This window comes from Neofelis nebulosa, chromosome 9 (assembly GCF_028018385.1).
Source record: "Neofelis nebulosa isolate mNeoNeb1 chromosome 9, mNeoNeb1.pri, whole genome shotgun sequence".
Lineage (NCBI taxonomy): Eukaryota > Metazoa > Chordata > Mammalia > Carnivora > Felidae > Neofelis > Neofelis nebulosa.
The window spans coordinates 106,475,000-106,499,651 of record NC_080790.1 but is presented as its reverse complement, the minus strand read 5'-3'; the positions used below and the strand labels follow the sequence as shown (position 1 = coordinate 106,499,651).

Here is a 24,652-nt window from a genome sequence, read left to right as displayed (position 1 = left end):
ACTACTTAAATAGTTTTAGTAAAACGCAACTAACTGTGTGTTATAAATAAAAATAAGCAATTGTCTAACTTAAAATGGCCTTCCTGTCATATGGCTTCACATGGGATGATGCAGAGGGGTGTAAGCATTGACTTTCTTGGTGAAAAAACAACCCTCATGAAGATACTTTGTTTTTTGCAGACTTATTTTCTATAAAGGAAACCATCAAGCACAAAGAGTGCTTAAGTGCGGTAGGAATACTTAAAAAAAAATATTACAACAGTAACAATAAACATAAACAATGGACAACTTTTTACAAGTATTTAGAAATACAGTTACAGTCAATCTCATGGAATTATTTTAACCAAGCCAAACCCAGCCTTGTTATGAACATACTCATTTCTTTCCAGGGTAATTTGGTTAGAACTGAGTTACTGGTTTCATGTGACTAGCTTTGGACTGTTGTATGCATTTTTGGTCAAAGAAAAAATTGAATTATCATTTTTACTTGCAGTGGCCCTCAGTACATAAAGCCTGATCTTCGGTCCCTTTGCACAATGTAGTCCTCCTAGTCCTAGAATTCATAGAAAATGTAGGGGTTGGCAGAGGCTAGAATGCTCTGCTAGCAGCTAACAGCTGCTAATAGAATCCATGTCTATTATGAAATAATTCCTTCAATAATATATAGGGAGCTACATTGTTCCCAGAGCCTTCTGTGTATGTCATCTCGTCTACCTTTGGGAACCCCTTCAGAATGACATGCATGACCATCTTCAGACGGGGACATTTCTTGAAGAGTGATTTGTGGAATTCTCCTTTGGTTTCATGATAATTGGTTGAATCCGGTCTTAAAATTAGTCTTTTCCTCTCTGAGTGCACTCTTGCCCACTGGAGTGAGTCTGTGTGTCTCATGTAATTGTGAGCTTCCCTGTGTAGGTGTGTGTATTGAGGCATATCTAAAAATAGGCTGGAGGTTAGGGTTCGAGCTTCTTCCCTCCTCCCACCCCATTTACTATGTATTTTTTGGACGCAGCTGCCTTCATTTGGATTTAATAATTAAGTAGGCTGAAAATATAAGTAACCTATAAACATATTTGGTATGTATCTCTGCCCATAAACGCTCACACTTCAAAAAACTTTTGCAGAAGTGAGTCCTTATTTGGCATATTGGGAGGATGTTACAGCTATGAGGGAAGAGGCTGATTTAAGTTTGGAAGGTAGCATTTAGGGGAGATTCTTTGGTGTCTGGTTCTACATCCTTAGCATCCATTTCTGCAGGCTTAAAGCCTTTGTGCTCATTGCCTAAGAATAGCTGAGAACTATTTCATTCTTTTGACCATAAAGGGAAATGTCAGTTCTGTAGTCAATCATTTAAGCTTTGGAATATGATCTACTGCTTTGCAGAGAACTATGAAGGCACCTTGGAGTACTACATCTACTTTAAAACACAGCCACAAAATGCAGTGGGAGTCCCAAGTCTTTAAGACTACGGGAAGGAGGTCATCATGAGTCATGACTTCACAGAGAGAGGATTCAGATCAACTGTTCAAATCTATAAGAAACTAAATAGAAGGGAGGGCCTGAGGTCCAGTGAGAGGTTGTTTTCATGAGCCCTCAGCATCTGTGTATACACTTCCCATCACTAGAATCTGTATATTCATGTAACCAGGAATGCTTCCATAGCATCTTCCTGGGCACAGAGCTGTGGGCCAAGTGATGTCTTCAATCTTATGCCTGGAGTCAAAGAATGACTCTACTTATGGGGCATCTGGTGAAACTGTGGGTGCTCTGTAAATTTCAGGGAGTGCTTTTCACTCACCAGGGAGCATCATCATTTTCCAATGTGTTTGTTACCAATGAATATTTTATTTAAAAAAAAAAAAACAAAAAACCAAAAACTGACAGTAATTTCACACACTGCTGGAGAACGGGCTTCTGCTGTTTGATTATATCAGATAAAACTTACACCTTCCCTGAAATATAGGAGTTAAAGAACTTAAGTCAGCAGACTCACCTGACTCAGGTACAGACCTAAAAGATTTTCTCTGATTAATCATCAGACATTCATAGATGAAAATATTAGGAGACAGAAGGGACTAGGAGGATAACTCACATTATTATTGGCACTTGAATTAGAATTTGTCTTAAAAATACCAATTTACTTTGATAAATGCTACCCAGGCCTTAACTGTGTTTGTGGCTGATTCCTTTGTGAAATGAAAGCGTCAATGCACAATGAACTGTTCTGATAAGCTGCTTCACAGGTTTAGAATATATTTAAAGCTAATCTTCAAGAACTAATATGTAATGATGCTATTTTATTTTTATGAACCATGGTTTTATATCCCACTGTTTATCTGATTTGAAATGGTTGTAATGTTTGGAGAACGTTAATATTGAACCATGCCAAAACCTTAATAAACTTAGTCTTGAACTAATATTTCAGGCTCATGTGGGATTTCTGTATGCTAAAATAGTTTTTAATATTGCAGAAATGCAATAGTGACCTTTCCATAAAACCTTAATAAAATTACTTTGTGATATAAACTGCAGGAGAGAGGGGAACTTTCTTGAATGAGACTATGCACGATTTATCTGCATTTCGTGGTTTATCTTCTATCTCATTTCTTCAGATCCCTTGTGTTTTTCTTTCCCTTTAGCCAAACAGTGATTTGAATAATTTAAACTAGAGAACAGATACAGAATTTTCAAAGACATGTTTTCCCTTTGCACCAGTGTCATTTACCTGTTGCTGATGTACCAGTTGTCTTGATAATTCTTATAGTCTCCATGCTGTTTAAAAGAGGTAAACAGGGCGCCTGGGTGGCTCAGTCGGTTGGGCGTCCGACTTCAGCTCAGGTCACGATCTCGCGGTCCGTGAGTTCGAGCCCCGTGTCAAGCCCCACGTCGGGCTCTGGGCTGATGGATCAGAGCCTGGAGCCTGCTTCCGATTCTGTGTCTCCCTCTCTCTCTGCCCCTCCCCCGTTCATGCTGTGTCTCTCTCTGTCTCAAAAATAAATAAACGTTAAAAAAAAATAAACAAGGTAGAAAATTTCACCCATAAGTTTCAGGTATTTAATATTGAAAATACAATTGGGCGTCACACATAGCTGCTGCTTAGCAAAGCAGTGTACGATGGTTTTATGACAAGTGTTGAGTAAGAATAGCGTACCAGTTTATAAAATTAAAGTGATGGATGTTTGGCAAGCAAACTGCACCTTCTCAAAATTGAAATGTTGGCCAGTATCCTGAAATTGAAATTCTTTGTTTCCCAGAGACTGGCATACGAATGACCAAAAATGACCAAAATCAGAAGCCTGTAGCTTGGGCTTTATAATATATTTTGTTCTAGTTTAGGGTGGAAAAAGTCTTAATTAAGTGTAGTCACTGTGAATCATTGTTTTCTAAACTGCTTTCTGTGGTCTTTTTGATGGCTTGGCTCTTGCAAGACTCTTTCTAGTTCACAAATCAAAGACAAGATGATGGCTGTTTAAGTAGAAAGTTTTGTTTTTTATTAGTTCCAAGACTATTTGCAAATACAAAATTGTACAAGCATTTCCCAATCATTCTGTATCTGTTTATCACTTGAATTTTAACCAATATTCATATACAGAATAAACATCAGAAAGCATTTCACTGCATACTTGAGTTGAGAGAATGCTCAGACTACTTTGGGTCAGAAGAATCTGGAAAAGGGCTGATAAGATCTAAAGATGGACTAACCCTACTTTATTTTCTGAAAAGTCATTAGAGGGCATTTATTCCCATCTCACTCAGTGCAACAATCCTTTTACAACTTCTAAGAACAGAGGGACATCTCAGTCCTTCTCAGATGAGAAGTGTCTACTCTGAAACCTGAAAATTCACACTTTTCATTGTTAAATAATTTTCCTGATACTGATTTAAAGTTACATTCCTTTTTTTCAAAATATATGTTATTGTCAAGTTGACTAACATACAGTGTATATAGTGTGCTCTTGGTTTTGGGGGTAGATTCCTGCAATTCATCGCTTACATACAACGCCCAGTGCTCACCCCAACAAGTGCTCTCCTCAATGCCCATCGCCCATTTTCCCTTCTCCCCTACCACCCCCCATCAACCCTCAGTTTGTTCTCTGTATTCAAGAGTCTCTTAGGGTTTGCCTGTCTCTCTGTAACTGTTTTTTCCCCTCCCCTTCCCCCATGGTCTTCTGTTAAATTTCTCAAGTTCCACATATGAATGAAAACATGTGATACCTGTCTTCCTCTGACTGACTTATTTCACTTAGCATAACACTGTCCAGTTCCATCCATGTTGCTGAAAATGGCAGAATTTCATTCTTTCTCATTGCCAAGTAGTATTCCATTTTATATATAAACCACATCTTCTTTATCCATTAATCAGTTGATGGACATTTAGGCTCTTTCCATAATTTGGCTGTTGTTGAAAGCACTGCTATAAACATTGGGGTTCACGTGCCCCTGTGAATCAGCACTCCTGTATCCTTTGGATAAATTCCTAGTAGTGCAATTGCTGGGTCATAGGGTAGTTCTATTTTTAATGTTTTGAGGAACCTCCACACTGTTTTCCAGAATGGCTGCACCAGTTTGCATTCCCACCAACAGTGCAAGAGGGTTCCCATTTCCTAAGACCACTAATCTTTGGTACATAGTTTTTCCTCTGAATGAACACAGAATATCTCTATTACTCCGTCTTCCATATGAGTGAGTTTCAATACATGCCATCTGTCAGAATGGGGATCGCATTGGTATTGGACCAGCAGTTCATGGTCATTGTTCTTTCCCAGCTCCATCAGTAGGGCTGTGGGACTCAGCCCAGTTCACCGGTTCTTGCCTTCTGTTCCCACCCAGTTATAGGAAGAGCTTAGATTGACTCTGAAATCTCTGGAACTTCTTTTATTAATTGTTGCTTAAATGGCATGACTTCCTTCACCAACTCCTCTGTTTTGTTGATATGCTTCTTAAAATTGTGACATTGAATTTACAAAATAGTGCAAAGCAGTGGCAGGATCTGAGAGAGTTTGCTGAGATTGTTCTAGCCATTCATCGATTTCTTGTCTTTCCCAGATCCCATTAGGGTACAAACAATGACCTCTTTACTGTTAGCTCATGAAGACTGTCGTTCACTGAAAGTTCAGATGGTTTTCATATAAAAAAGCCAATTTTTAGAAGTTTTTAATTCATTGTTTAATAAAGAGTGTTATGTTAGTTTCAGGTGTACAATAAAGTGATTCAGCAACTCCCTACATTACGTAAGTCCTCATCATGACAAGTGCACTCCTTAATCCCCATCACCTATTTAACCCATTCCTCTACCCAACCCCCCTCTGGTGACCATCAGTTCTCTATAGTTAAAAGTCTGTTTCTTGGCATGTCTCTCTTTTTCCCTTTGCTCATTTGTTTTGTCTCTTAAATTCCACATATGAGTGAAATCATATGGTATTTGTCTTTCTTTGACTGGCTTATTTTGCTTAATATTTTACTCTGTAGCTCTATGTCACTGCAAAAGGCAAGACTTCATTATTTTTTATGGCTGAATAATATTCCATCTGACACACACCCCACACATACACATATCCCACACATCTTCTTTATCCACTCATCAATAGATGGACACTTGAGCTGCATTTGGCTATTATAAATAATACTGCTATAAACATAGGGGTGCATGTATCTTTTTGAATTACTGTTTCTGTATTCTTTGAATAAATACCTATAGTGCAGTTACTGGATTGAAGGGTAGTTCTCTTTTTACCCATTTTCCACAATGGCTGCACTGGTTTGCATTTCCACCAACAGTGCATGAGGGTTCTTTTTTCTCTGTATCCTTGCCAAAACCTGTTGTTTCTTATGTCGGCTTTTTTTTTTTTAATTTGGTCCTGTAGGTTTGTTGTTCTTGTTGTTGTTTAACCAACATGAAGATCTTTGTGTTGATTCCTCTTACATGGATCTTGATAGTTTGACTCATTCTTCCAAGCAATCGTTTTGTAGTAGTGTGCTCAGCTGGGACATATCAGGACATCTAAAGTGCTAGGAGTGCTGGTGGAGATGTCGCAGGAGGCAACTGAAAATGAGGAGTGGAATTCTGGAGAGGACCAAAGAACAGTGATATTGCAGGATCACCACAGGAGGGAGAATGAGAACAAACAAGGATGGAGGACAAAAGTGGGAAACCAGGATGAGTTGACTATAGGGTGATGGTAGAGGTTAAATTCTACAGAGATTAAGAAATCTCAGGAACGAGATAAGGATACTGCATGTAAAGCCTTAAAAGTCCAGCTTCTCAAATGTCATTTTGGACAGAATATTTAACATGGATTTCATATTTTAAAATACTTACAGAGAATTGATAGTTAGGAAATGGTCATATGGAGCACAGCTTATTTTTACTATTTAAAGAAAATTGGCCATGGGAGTGTGTGACATAGATGGCCAACATATGCCTTAATGATAAGTGTTCCTGTCTTTTAAACTTCAGATGTTTTGTCCACAAAACCTGATTTAACTCATTCATGTAATGGCCATAATTGAATCCTATTTCCTTTCCCGTTTTGCCTCGAGGGTTGGTTTCAATTAGGGCAGAAGAAAAATAAAAATATTTATCATGGCTTAGTCACACTTGTGATTTTATTTGAGTAAAGCATAGGCAACCACATAAATTTTATTAAAATGCCCACCACAAATATTCCAAAATAGCGCTGTAGGCCAACTAATGTCATGGACTAAGTGGTTAGATCTTGATGTTTTGATAATACTAAGTTTTCTCTATCACATTTAAAAGACTCTAAAAACAGAGCTAAGCATTAAAGATAACAGTGATCTTTTTAAAGTGGAAATTATGAAAACATTTAAAAATAAATGCAAGAAACTTGAATTCCATTTTCTTTTAGATAACCAAAAATATCTCCTGATTTGGAAGCTGGAGTAACAAGGATCTGTGTGGGGTGAATTTGAAATGAGAAGTTGGATATTGACAGAAATATAGGCATCTCCTTTATGGAGGTAGTCCTTAGTTTTGGTTGAAGTACTTCTTATTAAAATATCTTATTAAATACAATCCCAAGAAGAGATGACTTTCCCTCATTTGGGTTGGAGGCCATATATTCAAAATGTTCTACTGAATTTAAGGAACTTTCATCATGAGGATCAAGGTCAGACAGTGAGAGTTTAAAATCAAAAGGTTTAAGTGCTAGTTCTTAACCATAATTTGAGACAATCTAAGCTTTCTGAGCTCCACTTTCCACACTCTGCATTTGAGTTATGATTTCCAACTTAGAGAGTTTGTGAACGTACTTGGTAAAATGTAACTATCACATGGATGTCCAGCGCCCTTATTTTGAGAGCTTTGTGAAGCTTGGTGGGTCAGCACGTTAGCCCCCAGCACCTACATTCAGAGCTGAGTTGTGACAGGAGCCGCGTTCATATCTCATTACTTAAGGACGTCCTCTTCTCTTGCCTAATGAGAATGTCATTTTCCTCCTCCGTGGGTCAGGCTGTTGACTTCTTCCTGGTGTCTTTGAAACTTGCCTGAAATCTTGTAGCATTTTAAAATATGCTGGGTCAAACTTTACCCCTTAAGAAACAAAATAATTGATTGCAGACACATGGGCCCTAATGATTTTCAGCAATTTTGCTTATTAGTGTGGACACGGGGGGGGGGGGGGGGGAGGGGGTGGAATCCGAGGGTTTGTCTAACAAAGGGCAGGGAATTTCATTCAAGGAGCTCCGTTTTTGCTCTTTTTCCCAGCCTGCTGATATGGCTTGAATTAGAAGTTGGAGACATTTGCTAAAATAAAATACAACATGAACCCTTGGGAATTGCTTCACATCCTACTTCTCTGACCTCTGATCTCCTTCCCATTGCCTCTGGGCTTTGTGAGAGTGAGGGATGTTTTTCAGTTTCTATATAAGCAATGGAAGCAAACACATTTTAAAATAATCCAGTAAAAGCACACATCGTATGAAAGGAACAATTATTTGAAGGCCGTTGACCTTACCAGAATTGGGCAAGCATTTGGCATCTTTAAAGTCTGCTTTGCTACTGAAGAGCTGTTCTAGAAATGTCACCGTGTCATTACCTTGTCAGTTGCTCTTCAATACACAATAATAATACATTGTTTTTAATCTTATTTGGAGCCATTTGAATGTGGCTTTAATTTTGGGAAATAAAATCTATTTCAGGAGGACATACAGGGCTTTTAAATAACATCTACATTTATTTGAAGCCCAAGTAATGTTTAGTCAAACCAACTGGAGCTAGAAGGGTTCAGAAAAATGACTGCTTCAGCCCCTGAGACTGTTTGAGTCTCCTTACAGGCAAGGAAATGAAGGCTCTGAGAGCTTAGGGGCTTCCTCAAGGACATGCAGCTAGTTGGGGCAGAGACGGGACCGGAATCCAGGTCATCCATTTCTGACCACCCTGCTCTTTCTAGACCCACAGGCTATACAGGTGCTATTAATTTAATATTGATTGTAGAAGTAATGAAATCTATAATTCAAGTCAGACCCAGTTTTTCGGGTGTGGCCAAATCACTTAACCATAAAATTTGGATCATACTAATTAGAAGACCTATTAGAAGACCTGTTTCAAGTGGTGTGAACATTGGTGCTGGTGAATGGCAGTGAAACATGAAGCGTTCAATCCCTGCTGACCTATCAGACAAAGCCAAGACAGTGTATGTTCTAATACGTACACGTAGTTTGGTTTTTTGTATTTTTTTGTTTTTCTAAGTAAACTTGACATCCAATGTGGGGCTCGAACTCACGATCCTGAGATCAAGAGTGGCATGATCTACCGACTGAGCCACCCGAGTGCCCCTGAGGAATAGTAGTTTCTATGTGCCCTCTCACTTACAGAAACCAACGCACGGTAAGTTTTCTGCCTTGTTGGAGATCATGGCTAATTATGACACCACATCTGGAAAAAAGGAAACCAAAATCTTGAAAGTATGACCGTTCTCTCACAAATGAACTGAAATGAGAGATTTTTGCTTCCTTTTCCTTTCAGACTTCTTATATAAAAATTGCATAAAAAACAAAGAAGAAAGGTTTGTGGGTCTTTGAAAGAATTTGCACAAAAAGAAAAAAAATCAACCTTCTAAAACCTTAAATTCCAAGTAACTGTTTTCTCACTATCTCTAGGAGTTTCATCTCTGTCCTTAGTTTAAGCATTTGAAGAGTGGAGATGGAACAGTTTTGAACATGTAAGTAAGGAGGTCATTGAATTTGTGTGAGATTTGAGTTTATTCGGATTAAATCTCTTTGACCACAGGTTATTTTCAAGTCGGGTAGTACCTCTGTGTGTGTAAATATTATAAAAGCTGTTAAATTTGGATACCTTTTAGCTCAAAACCTAAGGAAACATATTTTCTCCTTTTATGGTCTGGACTCCACTCCAATATGCACAGTCCTAGGCTTTATCCTCTTCTTCTGACTCCTGTGTAATAATAGCAAAGGCCTATTTATAAATTTGCTTGGAGAACACTTAAATATCAGGAATCTTGATTAAATTTAAGAGCTCATTGTCTTTGTGTTTATTTTAACAGGAAAATAGTTTTTAAAATAAAGGATTTCTCAAGCCTTTGAATTGGCACCTGCTCCTAGTCCAAAGCAGTTGCCCTGTTTTTGTGAAGTCCTGTCTTGCAGTCCTCAGACTTATCCCATACACCTGCCTGAGGCAACATTCAGATAGATTATTCAAGCAAGGATAAAATAAAAATCTTTCCTTTGAAACACTCAGATAATCAAGGCAAGGTGAAACCTCTAAAGAGACCTTTTTTTTTTTCTCTTGACATGTATGATTCATATCGGTGATGCTTTGCCTAGTAATTATGGCAGAGCCAGTCCAAGGGCAAATGAAGGGCAAAGTATGGAGGACTGGGCATAAGAGAGAGAAGGACCTTATGAGCAGTGGGGTAGGGTTTCCTCTAAAGAGGCAAGCTCTGTGGAAAAGAAAACCACAGGGGCGCCTGGGTGGCTCAGTCGGTTAAGCAGCCGACTTTGGCTCAGGTCATGATCTCATGGTCTGTGAGTTCGAGCCCCGCGTCGGGCTCTGTGCTGACAGCTCAGAGCCTGGAGCCTGCTTCTGTTTCTGTGTCTCCCTCTCTCTCTGCCCCTCCCCCATTCAAGCTCTGTCTCTCTCTGCCTTTCAAAAATGAATAAATATTAAAAAATTTAAAAAAAAAAAGAAAAGAAAACCACATACCCCCTGAGAACATGTCTAGGGTGCGTCCCCACCTTTGAGGACCCAGGTGCCAATCTGAGCCATCCTCAAGCTGACCTCAGAGGTCAGAGCTTAAGGATGGGACCCAGCAGAGGTGACGTTAGGATGTACAGTCAGCCAAGAAGTGATTCATAGGCTCAACCAGCTGCAGAACCAGGTGAAGAACGGAAACTCATTCTACAGACTGAGTTCCAATTGGGCACCAATGGGGGGTCAGGGGGAGAGCAGGGTATGAGTTGGGAACAGGAGCCTGGGAACAGAATTTCAGGATCTTGGAGAAAAGGGCAGGTGCACGCAAAAATGGAACTGACATGTGCATTTGGGTAACAGGAAAAGACTTTATTGGCCTTGGCCTTGGTTGTTTTTAGGTTTGTTTGGGAGCTCTCTCCTCTATGCACCTCCTCTTGCTCACCCATTCTCTCTCAAACAAATAAACATAAAAAATGAGGTTCAGGCATGGAAAGGGAAGAGAAAGATGCAAAGGGCTCAGTATATTTGGGGCAATGAGTTAAGTCTCATAAATCCAGTGAAGAATGTAAGTGGCAAACTGATACTTTTTGAGTTTTTTGAAATGACCCTGCTCTTCAGTGCAGCTACAGGCATGTTTATTCTAGAATCCTCAAGTTGTATTGTTTTGTTGTTGTTGTTGTTGTTCTTGGTTGTTTTTTGTTTTGTTTTTTGTTTTTTTAAGTAGGCTTCACGCCCAGCGTGGAGCCTAACATGGGGTTCGAACTCATGACCCTGAGATTGAGACTTGAGCTGAGATCCAGAGTCAGACACTTAACTGACTAAGCCACCCAGGCATCCCTAGAACCCTCACGTTTTAATGTGATCTTCCTCCTCAGCAGTTTTGTTCGTTGCAGCTTCTTAAAGATTGAGTTTTCTCGGTGAATCTTTATTTCCCCAATATTTCTTCTGAGTTTTTAAGAGAAATACTAGCACTTATAGTTTGCAGTTATCAGGGACCATAAAGGTTTGGGCCAGAAGAAGGAAATATTTAAAGTTATTTGGTAGGTGGCTTCACTGTCTATGTTGTAGATTAAATAAATAGCTGTAGATTAAATAAGTCTACATTGTAAATTAAATAAATAGTTGAGTTTTGGGTTATATCACCCTTTGTTTGCTTTCTTCACATCACCTGTCACCCTGAACTGGTTTCTTGAGACTTAACCCTTAAGGATGAAGCTTGAAAGAAATGGTTGTAGAAATTACCCATTTACTTAAGGCCAGCTTGGTATCTACTCTTGATCTTGGTGGGAATGTGAGTACCGGGACCCAGAATTTCCATATCCTTGATTTGCAAGGCCTTCTGAAGAGAAGTGTGCATTCTAGGAAAATGGACTATCTTTATTTCTTACCTGAGCTTCATTCCCAAATGCCTAGCAGGTCTCTTGCTCAGTGAGCTAGTCTGGGCTATAGATTAAGATCAAAAGATCCTGTTTTCTCCTCTTGTCTTCTCTTGTCTTCTCTTTCTTTCTTCACCTTTTTTCCTTTTGGTGAGGACTCGATATAAGGCAGTTGTTCTCAAACTTTACCTGACATCAGAATCACCTGGCCTGCTGGACACAGCATGGATTTTTGGGCCCCACCCCAGATTTTCCAATTCAGAAGGTCTGGGTGGGGCCTGAGATTTTGCATTCTAATAAATTCCCAGACGATGTTTACTGACTGGGTACCACACTTTGAGAACCACTGATCTAAGGCAAGTCCATGTGACCTAAGCCTTCTCTGGTCTTTTCACTATGCTCCTGCCTTAGTCCCCAAGAGACTTGAGTCCCCACCTTGGCTATCCAGATATTATCATCAGTAGTTTAAAGAGTGTTCTAGTTAAGAAGAAACTAAGCCTGAGGGAAAGGTCAATCCAAACCCCCATTCTCCTAGTTCCCTCCCTGGAGCCCCTGGACTGGAAGCACAAAACTATAGACTACTACCTTAGCTGCACAATCAAGAACACCATGAATAAGATCCAAGAGAGACTGCTGTTTGTAGAATTTATGTTTGAGCTCCATCTAAACGTACCTAAGTACTTATTCTATCATATTGCCATCTTTTTTTGTTTTCTATTCCTCAGACCTTATCAGGGCCCTTATTGTGGGAGTGAGGAGGGCTGAACTCTTTTGAAACATTGTTGCATGTGACTAATACCTGCTACTAAGGGAGAGGCTGTAAGGGTAAACTCTATACACCACCATATATTCTGTTAGTTCTGGTCTTGAAAAGAGAGACACATTCTTTCACTTGTGAGAAAGCAAGGGGGGAAAAAGCCCAGTCCTTGTTTATAAGTATTTCACATTTGCCTAATTATTTTATTTCTTGGGACTGCTATAATTCTCAGGGCTGATTAGGTTAATTCTGTTTATCTTACATACTCAGTAGTAAAAAAAAAAACTTTTGCTGTTTGCTATAACCCCTTAGTCATTAAAAACAGGTACTCTATTTCAGAGGCACAAAAGAAATAAAATGCCTTTACTTCGCAGAATTTTTACAGCATGTATAAAAGAAAAGTCTTACTAAAACAGATTTGAAGTTAATTTATATCTTCCTTATCCCAGGTTCCTACCACACACTACATATTTTCATATTATAGAAGGTGATTTATTTTTCTTATCAAACAAAAATTTCTTTTTTAGAAGCCATGTCTGATTCAACTGTAAATAAATATCATTAATCTGCAAATTATATCTTTTCTTCTGAAAGATCAAAATACTAGTAAGCCAGGGACTCCCTAAACATTTAGAAATAGGAAACCACAGTCCCTAGAGCTCTTAGCTTCTGCCACTGAGTCCTTTTCCCCACAAGGTTGCTCCCTAAAGATGGGCATCTTTAAAGGGCTCCCTAAAGTTGAGCCCTTCAATGGGAATTAAGTGTGTGGAAAGAGGTGAGTAGCAAGGCATCAACAGGTCAGAGAACCCCAGTCATAGACAACTACTTTTAATACAGTTTGAACACTCACCCTATTCAAGGGCTCTTGGGAGGCTGGCACATGAACTCAGATGTCATTTTCGAGGAAATTGTTGTAGGCAAGCAACCAATATCCAAACAGTCTTTTGAAACCAGTTCTTTTCTTGGAAAACTATATACTTCATCATATGCTGATTTATTTGAAAATTGGTCATTACAGACTGAATTATATGTTAACAATTATTCATTATATTCAAATTAAGCCACTCTTAAATACCCCAGATAAACAAGCATCTTCTAGATTTTTTATAAAATTCTTAAAAATAATGATGCATATAATATTATAAATATCACCTAATACATTTATAAAGGCAGTTCATTTTTGGGGTGCCTGGGTGGCTCAGTCAGTTGAACGTCTGACTCTTGATATTGGCTCAGATCAAGATCTTACAGTTCAGGGGATTGAGCCCCCTGTTAGGCTCTGTGCTGACTGAGTGTGGAGCCTGCTTAAGATTTTCTCTCTCTGTCTCTACCACCTCTGCCCCTCTCCTCAACTTGTACTTGTACAAGAGTACAAGTTGAGGAAAAACGTAAAGGAAATTCATCTTAGTATTTTTATTAATCTATTTTATAATTATTAATTTTAAGAAAGTTATGTTTGCCTTTTATGATTAATGTTGAGCAGGGGGAAATAGAGACAAAGACCAGATGTTTGCTGTTCTCATTTTATTTCTATTCAGTTTGTGTGTTTTATAAACTCCAGGAATTATTTTGAATCAGGTGGCACTTTATCGATAAACCAATTTATTATATATTTATGATAAATTTTGTAGATTCATGGCAATGGCCTTATGTTTTTATTTTTATAGTTCAGAGTTCATTAAAGACTAAATCCAGCATAACCATAATCTGTTTCACTTCCAAATATAAGTAGAGTAGAAATTTTAGACATAATACCCAAGTTTTAATCAGTATTACTAAGTAACTCCTTCCTAAGAACCGGTCATAATTGGTGTGTGAAGGCTCCCAATGTACAGTCAAGGTTTTAAATGTCAAAAAGAACACTTCACAGTTTTATTTATTTGTTTCTTCCTGCTCTTTGTTCTTACCAGGAATTCTTGTGGAAAACATGGATCTATATGAAGAAAAGACATTTAATGTCTTTTTTTCTTTAGCAAACATTTTTTTCCTGAATACAAAAATTTATAGTCACTATAAGTATTTTAAAACACAGGAAGTATTAAAATATCACCTAAACTTCTATCACCAAGACATAACTACTATTTGTGTTTTGTATATGTTTTGCTAATCTTTTTCTCTTGTTAAAAAATGTGTGTGTGTGTGTGTGTGTGTGTGTGTGTGTGTGTGTGTAAGCTGTATATAACACATAAAAATTGGGATCATTCTTGGATACAATTTTATAACCAGCTTTTTTACCTCCTTAATAATATGTTGAGAGCATTTATATTTGTTTGAGTTGTGACTGTTTTTAGAAACTCTTCTAAACTTGCTGTTGTTCAGCAAACAACTATTCATTCGAAGCATTATTTTTAATGAGTACAGAATATTGAAATACTGTTGTGTATTTAACCAATTGCTTAGTGATACTTATATAAAGAAACTATTTTTCTGGGGGCGCCTGGGTGGCGCAGTCGGTTAAGCGTCCGACTTCAGCCAGGTCACGATCTCACAGTCTGTGAGTTCGAGCCCCGCGTCAGGCTCTGGGCTGATGGCTCGGAGCCTGGAGCCTGTTTCCGATTCTGTGTCTCCCTCTCTCTCTGCTCCTCCCCGTTCATGCTCTGTCTCTCTCTGTCCCAAAAATAAATAAAAAACGTTGAAAAAAAAAAAAAAAAGAAACTATTTTTCTGCCACTAGCAGCATCACAGTATCTTTGTGCATGGATTTTGTATGCATTTATGTAGGATAAATCTTACTGGTAGGATTACTAGATCAAAGAGTATGGACATTTCAAGCCTATAGAAATGGATTGCAAAATAGTTTTTCACCAAACTATCAAGAATGTCTTTACCCCCAACCCTCAACAGCATTGCCTATTATCATTTTCTGAATCCTGCAGCCTTTACATGCTTTTTGAAAATGCTACCTAATGGCTTGATGAAAACGGAGGTATTTTTAGCAAAAGGGGAAAATTGTCATTAATGATGCAATATATCAGTGTCAGATTCTCATTTTAAGGAAAGCCATTTATTCAAAAACTCTGGGTGATTAGGTCGCTCAGTCAGTTAAGTGTCTGACTTTGGCTCAGGTCATGATCTCACAGTTCGTGTGTTCCATCCCCGTATTGGGCTCTGTGCTGACAGCTCAGAGCCTGTAGCCTGCTTCAGATTCTGTGCCTCCCTTTCTCTCTGCCCCTCCTCCACTCACACTCTGTCTCTCTCTCAAGAAATAAACATTGAAAAATTTTAATAAAAAAAAATAAAGAACAAAAGCTCTGGGTGATCTGATATAGCTGTCCATCTGTTTTTAGAAATATAAGGATATCTTATTTAAAGATTGAAGAGCAAGACATTGACATGTGCTTGATAGTCACTAATTGACTTTAAGTCAGTGGAAATTTTATCTTAACCCTCGGTGTTCTGGAAAGCAGCTTTAGTTGTTCTGATCATGGGGTCGCTTAAGGTCATGGGTTATTTGGTTTAGTGAGATTTGTATGGTTGGATAGGGAAGCAACCAATTCTTAATAGAATATTTTTGTCATAAGGTTAAAGGTAAAAGTTATACTTCAGGAAATTCATATCTGAGCTATGGTGCATTTTTGTTTGAGAGCTGTATGTTATGTGAAAGCAAGTGATTCATTGTTGAAGCACTGAATTCATTTGTCCACAAATAGAAACAAAAAAATGGAGACAGACTTGATTGCTTTGGGGGAAGCTGCAAGGTTTATTTCAAATTTGTATTTATTGCAGAGGTGCAAATTTGTTAAAAGACCATTGGATCCTGGGAAAGATGTCTGTAGAAATATCTTTATTCCTTTCCTTGGATTGCTGCAAAAAATTACCACAGACTTGTGATTGAAAACAACAGAAATTTATTCTCTCACAGTTGTGGAGGCCAGAAATCTGAAATGAAGGTGTTTACAGGACCATCTTTATCCAGGCAAAAGGGGGAATCCATCCCTTGACCCTTTCAACTTCCTGTTGAGACTTTTTCCTTCAACACTCCTTGGCTTGTGGTGGCATCTCTCTAGTCTTTGCCTTTGTGGTCACATTGCTTCATCTTCTGTGTGTTAAATCTCCCTCTTCCTCCCTTTTATGAGGACACTTAAGATTGCATTTAGGGCCCACTTGGGTGATCCAAGATAATTTCCCCATCTCAAGATCCTTAACTTAATCACATCTACAAAGTCCTTTTTTGCCATGTAAGGAAACACTCAAATTTCAGAGGTTAGGATATTGGGTATCTTTGGGGGGCCATTATTCAGCCTGCCATACCCAGGACCTTAAATAAACCTGATTTCACGTACTTCCCTCTGTTGGCATATGTCCAGAAACAAAAAACTCTTTACCAAAATTTTGACCCAACTGTCTGGGGAGGGGGTGGGGGATGGGCAGAGTTGACTTCATAATCGATCCAGCATATCTGGGATAGGTGAGGTCTCATAAGGCTTGAAGACTACCCTGTAGGTCCGGCCAGGGAGACAAGAGAACAGATTTAAAGATTCAGGGTGGAGTAGGCCAACAAATAGAGCTGTTCTTCCTCAGTTCTTGTCACCTGAATGGATGGAGGGTCATCTCCATGTGAAATGCACATGTCTAACTTGAATATTTTGGTCCCCAGTAGCCTGCCTGAGCTCTCTTGTTGGCCTCATACTGACGCTTTCAGTTTCTCATCATCTTCTTTAGAAGGAGCTTTTTACCACTTGCTATGAAGCAAGGCCTTCGAGGACTCCCCTCCTTTCTTGTCCCCTCCACGGTCCAGGGAGCTTTTCCTCTGCAGCCAGTGAAATAGCTAATCTTTTCCAGTTGCATAAGAATTGAGAAACAATGAGACTATTTAAAAGCCCACTGGCCTCCTTCCAGTAGCTGCTCACTCCAGTGTTTACTCTGGAAAAGGTGCCCAGTTATATATCCATTCTTTGTGTAAATTCTCCTTTACTTCCTGTGTCCCTCAAGGAGAAGGAGGACCTTTCCTGGGGGCAGTGTATGGAGACATGGTGCTCTAGGGGGGTGGAGGAGGCAACTGAACCTTGAAGTATCTTGTTAGGCCTTAGATGGCAAGCCAGAGAATGGGAGAAGAGGAGGCTTTGGCACAGCAAAGGGAAAGCATTTCTGTTTTATCAGTTAGCTGGTAGGTGGAGCTTTGAGATGGTTTCAAAAAGGACATCATTATAGAGTGGCCATTACCTCCCCTTGCCTTTTAAAACAAGTAACTGTCCTCTTAACTTTCTCTGGAGTTGGCTGGACTGCAACATGTACCTTCATTTGTTCCCATTTTAAAATCAATTACCTGTATCAAACTGCTGTTAAAGGCTTGGCCCACTTCTTGAATCTGTAGGTCAGAGTTGTACCATCTACATAAAATAAGCCAGCCGCTCACTGCCCCTAATGCTGAGCCCAATGAAGTATTTCAGAGGCAGTGTAAAGTACAGCCCCTGCCTGCCAGTTTGAAGTTGGGAAGATTCAGGGTACTTCAGTGTCATTTTGTGAGAATGCCTCTTACCTTGTTCGGAACCCCAGAGCTCTGAAAAAGTAAGTGATGAAATGAGCTACCAACACCATTGCAGATCTCTTGAGAGATAAAGGTCTAAAGTGCCCTCTTTCCATCAGCCCCCGTTCAAGTCCTTCACATAATGAGACCATTCTGATGAAGCTGGTAACCAAGGTAGAGATGAATATTTTAGTGGTAAAGACAGTAATGAAATCTGGGAAACATCACGTACTGAGGACTGCATTGTGTGCCCTTTCACTGAAGAGATCCTTGGAGAACCAGTTAAACCAATGAAAGGTGACGAAAGCTGATAGAAGCTTTCTTTTCATTTTTGATATGAGCATTTTATATCAGAAGCCTCTCATTACTATTTTCTTTAAAATAAAACCGAAGGGAAATATTAAAAGAGATGGTTGGCAGGAGTGAAAAGATGATGGAGCGCCTAAAATTTCGCAAAGGGGAGTGTTTTGCCACTGATTTCTGAAGTCTGGTTTACCACCATCATGTTGTTTTTTCATCTTTCTTTAATGCTATTGTTTAGTTGCCTTGATTATCTTGTTCATTATTCTTGTTACAGATTATTCTTGTTACAGATCCCTGAATAACACATCCATGATAGCCTGAGGGGCGTCTGCAGGTCTCTATTGCTCTGCAGATCTGTTTTATGGCATAGAAAGTATGAATGCACATCACTGTACCAGAAGGTTGCTTCTAAGCCACCTCGAGTGAAGGGGCCCTGTGTGTGTCCGTCCGTCCATCCATCCCCAATACAGACACTGGGAAATAGACATGGAAGACACATAGAAAAGACAAACTGATAGGAACTGAGAGAAGTAGGAAGAGAGACCCAATTACAGTCATTTTGGGGCAGACAGAGTCATGGACCTGACAAAGCATCTCTGCCTTCTCCCATTGTCTGCTGCCTGGCTCATCTTCATGACTTTATTTACATGGGAAACCTTGGTGCTAATTAATGGAGGGCTGCTACCTACCTCAGCTGGGCTGGTTAGCATGACCTTCATGCTTTCAACAGCTTTTAGCCTGGTCACTAATGACTAATGGAATCATTCCTCCTCCAAACAGCAACGATTGCCATTGTGAGGAAGCTACCTCGAAACATGACCTACTATGTTCTTTCTTCTGCTTTAAATTGTTTGGGACTAAAGAATAACTGCATCTGCCTATATGTGGGCTTTTTTTTGTTTTCCTTTTTTGAAATTTGCATTCTTATTTACGCAAGCGGCACATAAATGCAAGAATATATTCCTATAATAAAAATGTCCACCACAGAGATCATACTAAAGATACCTTGATTTTCAGCCCCAGTCTTTATGTCCTTCCCAGAAGTAGGTAGAGTCATACATCTCCAGATTTTTTAATTATTTATTTATATACACAAATACGTACGTAGAGAAATATATGGGTTTGTCTTGTGTGTATTTACGTAGGTGGTATTGCACTGTTCATATCCTTCTGTAGTTGTGGATTTAGGTAAATGGTATCACACTGTTCATATTTCTTTTTTTTTATTTTTTTTTTATTTTTTTTTTTAAGGTTTTATTTATTTTTGAGACAGAGAGAGACAGAGCATGAATGGGGGAGGGGCAGAGAGAGAGAGGGAGACACAGAATCAGAAGCAGGCTCCAGGCTCTGAGCCATCAGCCCAGAGCCCGACGCGGGGCTCGAACTCACGGACCGTGAGATCGTGACCTGAGCTGAAGTCGGACACTTAACCGACTGAGCCACCCAGGCGCCCACACTGTTCATATTTCATATCATTCTGGGACTTGCTATTTTTTTTTTTTAATTTTTTTTTTCAACGTTTTTAATTTATTTTTGGGACAGAGAGAGACAGAGCATGAACGGGGGAGGGGCAGAGACAGAGGGAGACACAGAAGCGGAAACAGGCTCCAGGCTCTGAGCCATCAGCCCAGAGCCTGACGCGGGGCTCGAACTCACGGACCGCGAGATCGTGACCTGGCTGAAGTCGGACGCTTAACCGACTGCGCCACCCAGGCGCCCCAGGGACTTGCTATTTTTTACTGAATGGTATGTGTTAGAGACCTTTCACACTCAGGTTGATTTCAGTTTGCAAGGTATGCTAAGATATGCACGTACCAGACTTCTCTCCTTAATCTCTTTAGCTAGTGAATCACATTGATCTGCTTTCAGTGATGAAATATCCCAAATTCTTCATTTAGCAACATTCTGAGATAGATTTATTCATATTTTAGAATTTTTTCTCTGTGAGAATTGAACTCTAAGGTTGGTTGGTGTTTTGTTAACCTTATGGTGTCATTGTCAGGACCTGATCATGGACTTGTGAAATGAGTCAGGTAGTAATTTACTTTTTTTCTATGTCCTGGGAGAGTGGTAGGTATGTGGGATTTGCCTTTTCCTTGAAAATTTGATAGAACTCATCTGTAAACCTATCTGGGTCTAATCTTTTATGTTTTTCAGTTTTCCAAGGTCACTGTTCAGTTTATTCTTTTTTGGGTCGACTTTATTTTAACTTTGAAAAACCCATCCACTTTATATAGGTTTTCAGATATCTGGGTTAAAGATATACATAGTATTAGTGTTTTCTATCCTCTTTGTAATTACACCTCCTTGCTATCATGAACATTGTGAATTTACACTTCTTCCTCATTCTCTTTCTTCACCCATCCTTCTCTCTCCCCGACACTTGCCCCAACACTTGCCAAATGTTTACCTAATATATGACTATTCAGAAAGCAATTAACTTTTTATAAAGTTTATTTTGAAAGCACAAGCACGGGTGGGGGAGGGGGAGAGAGAGAAAATCCCAACCAGGCTCCACATTGATAGTACCTAGCCCACCATGGGGCTCAAATTCATGAACATGAACCATGACATCATGACCTGAGCTGAGATCAAGAGTTGGAGGCTTAACCAACTGAACGACCCAGGCACTGCAGAAAGCAATTAACTTTTACTGATCATTTTAAAGTTATTTTTTGCTACATATGACATCCCTAGATTTTGACGTGTAATGCTCCCATCTTTCATTTTTAAGAAAGGTGTAATTTCTGCTTTGACTTTTCCGCTTAACTCAATTATTTAGAAGTCTGTGTAAGTTTGTGTTTAATTTGTATGTGTATAGGTTTTATGCATCCATTAATTTGTAAGTTGTGGCCTAGTTGTGGCTAGTGAGCATGGCCACCTTAACGTCTGCCTTTTGAAAAATGCTGAGGTTTCCTCTGGCCCAATTAAGATTCGATTTTGAGATTTTTAAATGTGTGGGGAGTAGCTGCAATATAAAAAGTAAGTGAAGAACATAGATAATAATACTATATAATAATTACATGTTATATATTGAGGACTCAATGTTATATATTTCATATCTATATATAAAGAGGGAAGGTTATATCTAAACTCAGTATCATATTTAAAATATGTTAAGTCATCTAAATTGTTTTGGTTTGGGGGTGCCTGTGTGGCTCAGTCATTTGGGCTTCCGACTTCAGCTCAGGTCATGATCTCATAGTCTGTGAGTTTGAGCCCCGCATCGGGCTCTGTGCTGACAGCTCAGAGTCTGGAGCCTGCTTCAGATTCTGTGTCTCCCTCCCTCTCTCTCTGCTCCTCCCCTGCTCATGCTCTGTCTCTCTCTGTCTCAAAAATAAATAAAAACGTTAAAAATTTTTTTTGAATTGTTTTGGTTAAACTAGTAAGTGTAATATTCAAATCCTCAATATTCTTGCATTTTTGTTTTGTTCCATTAATTTCTGAGAATCATGGTCTCCTAATGTGTTTGTGACTTTGCCAAATTTCTCTGTATTTTACCAATTTTTCAGTATATGTTCTGATGCTGTGTAGTCACATGCTTTAATGTTAATGACTTCAATAATTTTGATCATCCCTTTTCTCAATATGATTTATCAGGGTCTCTTGTTTTCCCTGAATCTATTTTGTCTGATACGTTCCTGTGATACCTGCTTTCTTTCCTTCTGAGCATGTACCTGTGAGATCAATTTTTTTCATCCCTTCATTTTTGAGCTTCCTATATCGTTTTTATTTTGTAAATATTTCTGGTAAACAACCATAATGCTACCTAATGTAAAAGCCTCTGTATTTTTTTTTTGTAAGTGAAGTTAGCCAATTCATATGTATTATAATTAGAGATATGTTGTCATTTTATTTTGTGTTTTCCATTTATTGTATTATTTTTTAATTTTATTTATTTTTGAGGCAGAGAGACAGAACGTGACTGGCGGAAGGGCAGAGAGAGGGAGATACATAATCTGAAGCAGGCTCCAGGCTCTGAGCTGTCAGCACAGAGCCCGATGTGGGGCTCGAACCCCCAAACTGCGAGATCATGACCTAAGCTGACTGAACCACCCAGGCGCCCCATGTTTTCTATTTATAATGTGTTCTTTTTTCTCTCTCCTTCCCACTTATTTTCTTTTTAAAGGGGACTCCTGTTTCTTTGTTCTATTTTCCCCTCTAATAATGTGCAAGTTTCACTTTCCATTTTTAATTTCTTACAGAAAAATTCTTAAACTTCTATTTTTCTGCCAACATATAGATTCCTACATACTTACATGCCACTCCTAAAATGGTTTACCTCCCTTTGGTCCATTCTTCCTGCCTTCTGACCACGTCAGCTGCTCCAACCTCTATGCTGATATAATCAGGAATTTGGAAGCTAGATTATGATAATTTCTTTACATTTCTTTTGTATAGTAAGTAAAACTTAAGAGTAAGCTTGCTCTTTTTTTCTTCTTTTTCTCTATTACTTCCCATATCCCTTCTCTACATTCATTTTTCTTCTTGACAGAGGACAATACTGTCCCAAATCTTTCAGAGTAGGTCATTAAATCTTTCTGATACCTTGCATGTCCATAAATATCTTTATTTTCTCTTAAAAATTAAACTTTTATTTGAATGGATACCGAATTTTAATCCCAAATTCTTGTCCCTCAGACCTTTGAGTTTATAATACTGCAGACCACATGCCCGATTGCTGTCTACTTATCAGTCATCTCTGGAACTTTGTGTTTTTTTGTTCTCCTTGTCACCCAAAGGTATGTCTAGGTGTGTGTATCTTACCCACCCCCCCACCAACCTCGCCATTTCTACTTCTTGCATCAGTGGATTTTTTTCAATTGAGGACTCAGATATTCACATTGAGGACTCAAAACTGAACACGTAGGTACTCAGATTTCAGAAGTGTTGTTCCACTTTTGCTGTGATTAATCCCATCCTTCTACTGGCTTTCTTTCCTTGTAATAGAAGAATTTGTTCTGCTGGGTGGGTGGTCAACCTTTGGTTTTCATTTTCCACCTCTCTAAATTTTTCCATTGTGCTTTCTTTTTGTGTTGAGTTCTATGAGAATCCCTTGGCTCACCACTTCATTTGAGTTCTCTTTATAATTCAGGCTCACCTGTTCAGAGTTTGATTTCAACAATCTTTTTTGAAATTACTAGAATATTAAGTTAATTATGTTTTTGGAACTGAATGCACTTTTTCCTTCCACACTTAGCCATGCTTAAGTCAAAGTCAGGTTCTGTCTGTTCAGTTAGCTCTATTTTTTGGGGTGTAAGTTCTGTTTATTATGTTTGGTGTCAGTGCTCCATGTTCTTGGCATTGCTTAAATATTTGGTGATTCCTGGTTGGATGCTGACATTTCATTTAAGATGTCCTGCTCGCAGCTAGTACAGGTACAGGTACAGGTGCCTGATGCTAAGAAGCTTAGGTAGAAGGAGCACTCCCTTTTTCCTGAGTGCAGGCAGCTACCCTGAAGAGTGCCTACATTCTCTTTCAATGTCATACATGCTGCCTGTGCTACAAAGCAGACATTCTGTAGTCCCCTCACTGACCCAAGTGAGGAAGGGATGAAAGGGTTATTGTGAGAACCAAGAGCAATAAAAAATTCCAGCTCTTCCTCCTTGATTCTGCGACCCATCATCCAGGCATCAACTCCTGTCCATGCATCCACCTTCAGGCTCATAGTGTAGGCTTGTGTAACCACCCACCCCTTTTCAACAGGCCTCTCCTATAAATAGGGTCAGGTTCATGATTTCTTTCTTTTATCTGATGCCATCTGATTAAAATATGTATCTTATTATTTTATATGATGTGAAGAGGGAGGGGAAGCTTGCCAAATGATCACCTCTGGTTGATCACCTCTTTGTTGATATCACAGTTGACCCTTGAACAACATGGGGGTTAGGGGCTCCAGCTCTCCACGTGGTCAAAACTTCATACATAACTTTTGACTCCACCAAAACTTAACTACTGATGGCCTACCATTGCCCAGAAGCCTTACCAATAACATAAACAATTGGTTAACACGTATTTTGTATGTTATATGTGGTATATACTGTATTCCTACAATAAGCTAGAGAAAAGAAAATGTTAAGAAAATCTTTAGAGGAAATATGTTTAAGTACTATGCTATAATTTATTTTTAAAAATCCTTGTATAAGTGGATGCATCCAGTTGAAACCCATGTTATTCAAGCGTCAACCATATTTCCCCAGGTTTTGAGACAAGGAGGAGGGAAGATGGAATCAGATGAAATAAAGAAGGAAAAAGAGACAATTTATGGGCTTATTCTATGTGTATGAAGAAAAGCTTTCACAAACATATAAAGTGATTAACCTTTGATCTTTACTTGTTTTTAAATTTTGTATGCTAATGAGATATTCTTTTTCATTTTTAGGTCTTGAATATAATCATGGCCAAACCTTATGAATTTAACTGGCAAAAGGAAGTTCCTTCCTTTTTGCAAGAAGGAGCCGTTTTTGACAGATATGAAGAGGTAAAGAAGTGTTACTAATTTTTTCTCTCAAAACATTCTTACAATTACTTCATTTTAATTTTAGTATTGAGTAAACAATCTTTGACATAAGTAAGAGT

At 38.8% G+C, this 24,652-nt stretch overlaps 1 protein-coding gene across 13 annotated transcripts in view; it reads left to right on the top strand.

Annotated features, from left to right (window-relative positions):
• Positions 1 to 24,652, top strand: part of PLCB4 (phospholipase C beta 4) — a 426,442-nt gene that overhangs the window by 232,753 nt on the left and 169,037 nt on the right. For 10 of the 13 annotated variants that reach the window (XM_058684912.1, XM_058684909.1, XM_058684901.1 and 7 more), the window contains one exon: positions 24,456 to 24,554. In XM_058684912.1, the coding sequence (XP_058540895.1) occupies positions 24,471 to 24,554 (84 nt within the window). In that variant the 5' untranslated portion in view covers positions 24,456 to 24,470. Of the gene's footprint in view, positions 1 to 9,120; positions 9,183 to 24,455; positions 24,555 to 24,652 lie in introns of all 13 variants that reach the window. The other 3 variants (XM_058684911.1, XM_058684906.1, XM_058684910.1) reach the window with 1 other exon arrangement.